This window comes from Aplosporella prunicola (assembly GCF_010093885.1).
Source record: "Aplosporella prunicola CBS 121167 unplaced genomic scaffold K452scaffold_27, whole genome shotgun sequence".
In the NCBI taxonomy this organism is placed as follows: Eukaryota; Fungi; Ascomycota; class Dothideomycetes; order Botryosphaeriales; family Aplosporellaceae; genus Aplosporella; species Aplosporella prunicola.
Window position 1 is genome coordinate 86,572 of NW_022983555.1, and position 4,019 is coordinate 90,590.

General features: G+C 47.8%; 1 protein-coding gene across 1 annotated transcript; it reads left to right on the forward strand.

Annotated features, from left to right (window-relative positions):
- Window positions 1-1,196: 1,196 nt before the first annotated feature.
- K452DRAFT_312102 (uncharacterized protein) lies at window positions 1,197-2,436 on the forward strand (the record flags this gene model as incomplete). Its single annotated transcript, XM_033543520.1, has 2 exons — window positions 1,197-1,299; window positions 1,355-2,436. 2 exons carry the CDS (start codon window positions 1,197-1,199, stop codon window positions 2,434-2,436), a joined length of 1,185 nt encoding a protein of 394 aa, XP_033393431.1.
- Between the last annotated feature and the right edge of the window lie 1,583 nt (window positions 2,437-4,019).

Consider the following 4,019-nt stretch of genomic DNA (forward strand, 5'->3'; position numbering starts at 1 on the left):
GGGCGAGCGCTGGGCAGGCGAACGAGCGAATATTTGCGAACGAGCGAGTGAGCGAGCGCGCGCGCGCAGTAGCAGGTCTTCGCAAGCTTACAGTTGAGCCGCCAGAGGCCTGTTTTACACCCTAAATCGACCCTCTGGGGCTGGCGGAGGAGCGTGCGGGGACGCGGGGGTGCGAGGGTGGGCAGTTATTCGCATTTTTTTGTACATATTCGCATATATTCGATCAACACCATGCCAAGCCTCGTGATAACCGTCCGACGGAGCCGGACGACTCACTCCACCGTCTTAATGAACGGCTGGGCCGTACGGACTGTGGGCTATCCGTCCCGTCCACCGTCTGGCGCCGACGGGACGGTTGAACACGCTGCGCGCAACGTCCTCTACCAAGAAGCGATGTTCATCGTGTAGCGATATAACTAACCAGATTATGCCCTCGGGCTCCCTCGGGAGGACATATTTAGTAGTGACTTAACGGTGATTTACATGCTCTCAATCTTCAGTATCTCAACTTCCACGCATTGGTATTAGTACATTGTTAAATTCATTATTGAACTCGAGCATAGCCGACATTGACCACACCGATTATCTCTTATTGGTTGCTACTGGGTAAGGCTATCTGTGTAAGAGACCCGCAAAATACCGCCTAGGAGCAACTCTAGTTAGCTATACTGCTGTACGGTCGATATTGTCTAAGTATACACAAAATCAACGGAGATGCTTGTCAATCTGAATTCAGGTGGAGATAGCTAGCTCGTACTCCTAGAAAAGATTTCCTCCGCGAAAAACTTACCCTGTATACAATAAAAAATCTGAAATTCCTAGTTGACTAATTGAGAAAGATAAGTAGTGGCCATCTCATATATTAAAAAGATGTGTACAGTGCATAATTATCCGCTGGGGAAGCACTGCAGAACCGCTGGGTATGTAGCTGTTACGCAGAGAATTTGCCTTGTTATGAATTGTGATCGGCGATTGGACACTGAACCAAAACACTTTGCGGGGGCTATACAATAGGAGGCTATGTCTATTGGAGTCATTGGGGGCCATGTTAAAGCTATGGGGGCCGATAAAAAGGCCGGGGTAAGACCGTCAATTGTTTAAAATCGGCTTGACACGTCGCATTAAGCGGTCTACTCTACTACCAACGATCTTTGCTGAAAAATAACAACTATCGGACCTCCCGCGACTTGAAAGATATGAAACTCCTGGAACTCCCACTCGATGTGTTTTTGACAGTCCTTGATGTCATTGTCCTTGAGCTGGGACTGAAAGCATCGATGCGAGCACGCCTGGTTTGCCGTGTGTTTTCGAGCAAAAGGCTTCTTCTATATACATTCTACTAACTACTAGACAGGTTGTCTTGCATCGGCCATCCCAGAAGCTCTCTATAGGACCAGTGTCATTGAACAGGCATATGCACCTAATATGTTCCTCATCATGTATCGTTCCGAGATCGTCACTCAATACCTTCTCTACCGCACCCGAACCGGTCGAACCTGTACTCATCCTTTGGTCCAAACAATTCATCAGACGGTTCAAATGCTTGCACAATACGCCGGGTGGAAGCATGACTCAGAAAAGGTGGAAATGTTATATCGTGCCTCCTGCTCATGCCTAGGGCTCTACAAAAACAGAGGCGTGCTTTGGTCATTCCAACGAGCACCTGACCTCCTAATGGAATATGAAGGTGGAATACCCGCCAATTGTCTTACCATCGCAGCATGGATTGGCGACATAGCGCTGATAAAGCATATCGGCCTCGAACCCAGTGTCCGCTCATTTTTTGGAAGACCTTTGTGGGCCGCAGCGGCTCAAGGCCACCTGATTGTTGTAAAACACTTTCTGGACTCTGGTGTCATGACAAAAATGCCGGACGAAGAAAACCACGACGTTTTTAACATTGCCTCAAGTCCACTACAGGTGGCGGCCTACATGGGACAAGAAAGTATCGTCCAGCTATTTCTTAACCCTCAGTATTATAACGCCACAGTGCAACACTGGGAACGTTCCGCTATTATCAGCGCCGCTAAAGGTGGCTATCCAGATATCCTAACGCTCTTAATTCACCATTACAAGTCAGTGGGATATCTAGATGATCTCATGACAACTCTTCATGGGGGCCTTATCGCAACCTGCAGGTTAGGGATGCATCGAACAGTACAAGTCCTTCTGCAACATGGCGCAAAACCGATATATACAGATATGTTTCCACGCACATGTTTACAATGGGCAGCCACAACAGGGAATGCTGCATTGGTAAAGATGTTACTCGACGCAGGTGCAGGATTGGAGCCTGCGACCGAACCGTACTTTCCTAATGGTAGAACAATGCCAACAAAAATGGTTTGGAAAGACGCGCTATCGGAAGCTCATGACAGAGGTCATAAGGAGGTCGAAAGATTGATCCGTGCGAGAATGGTAGAGCTTCGGAAGTAATCTCTAGAGAATCACTACTCGCGAGACTCGGCCGATCATAGGGGGGAGCGATGTTTGTTATCTCAGATCCATTGTTATAGTGGCGGATAAGGGAGAAGAAAATGATCATGAATGTTTTCCAGTGAGCAAAGGAACTAAATCGCTAGATATATATGCATGTGTCTAAATGAGGACGGAACCCAGCCAGGGTGCGGAACCGTCCAGCCTCATCACCGTCGGTCTGAACAAATGGACGGAACGCTAGCCTACGGTCGCGACGGTGCCTACAGTAGCGTGCCAAGAAGGCGTTCGTCCTGACGAAGCTTAGTTCGGGGGGACGCTGGTGGACGGTAGTTGTATAATTTTTTGCTGGTGTACCAAATATTTAATGGTGTTGAGGGGCGACCGCCACCTGTAGTTCCCTAAATAAGCTTAGCGTTAGGGCTTATAGCACGTGCGCGAGGGTCTCGCCCCTCGTTTAGTAATTGTTCGCTCAACACCACGCTAAGACTCGTGATATCAGTCGGACTGAACCGGACGACCCACTTTACCGTCTAAATGAACAAGGCGTTCATAGGGACGGCGGGCTATCCGTCCCGCCCACCGTCCGGCGCCGACTGGACCGTTTCCCACCCTGAACCCAGCCACTCAAACAATTCCCTATTACCCTATATACTTACAAACACCGTTCGCCGCCGTCCCTTGCATAATCAGGTATACGCCTTATATACGCCCCGCCTATCCCAGGCTATGCTTTAGATTTGGCAGTGTTTACTTAGTATGTAGTCAATTCAACAACCTATTTAATATTCTTTCGATTCTTAATATGCGTTTTTGTTACTACAGATTGTTCTTCATACCCGCGAAAGAAAGGACCCCCACATCCCTGTGCGTACAGACCGACTGGCTTAGCAGTTACGACTGTTGGCGCTGTTGTGCATCTACCTCTGCCCAATCTTCCACCTTGTTGCTACGATTTGATGCCTGCGGAAGCACGTCTTGCAACAAAACCAGGAGTAGAGTCTGCACGCGCACGATACTAGTCACGGCATTCATGACTCTCTTAATCATACACAGTAATCACTCGTTACTGCCTAAAATCTCAACCAGATCTTCCTTGTCCACCTCCGGTCTATTAAAAGGAATTATAGACTAATATTCTGTCCTCGTTTTCCTATTGTCCTCATCGGCACTCCTGTCCAAGCCCGATCTTCCCATCTGATGACTTCGTCCATGACTCTTAATTGACCGCTTGTTGTAGAGAGGAAGCTCAGTGGAGAATCCGGTCGATGAGAGTGAGACAAGAGCATCTTAAGCAGTTGCTTGCAAAAGCCCTAACCTATATGAGTTGAGTTGAGTTGAGTTGTATTCATTTACCCTGACCCATCGCCCTGAGCGATATGCAGGCTACGACTATTCAAGAGTTTTGCTACTAGTTTACATGTGATTTGTCAATCTGGTTATGAGTCGATTGAGTGATTGAGTTGAGTTGAGTTGAGTTGTATTTATTTACCCTGACCCATCGCCCTGAGCGATATGCAGGCTACGACTATTCAAGAGTTTTGCTACTAGTTTACATGTGATTTGTCAATCTGGGAGGAAAA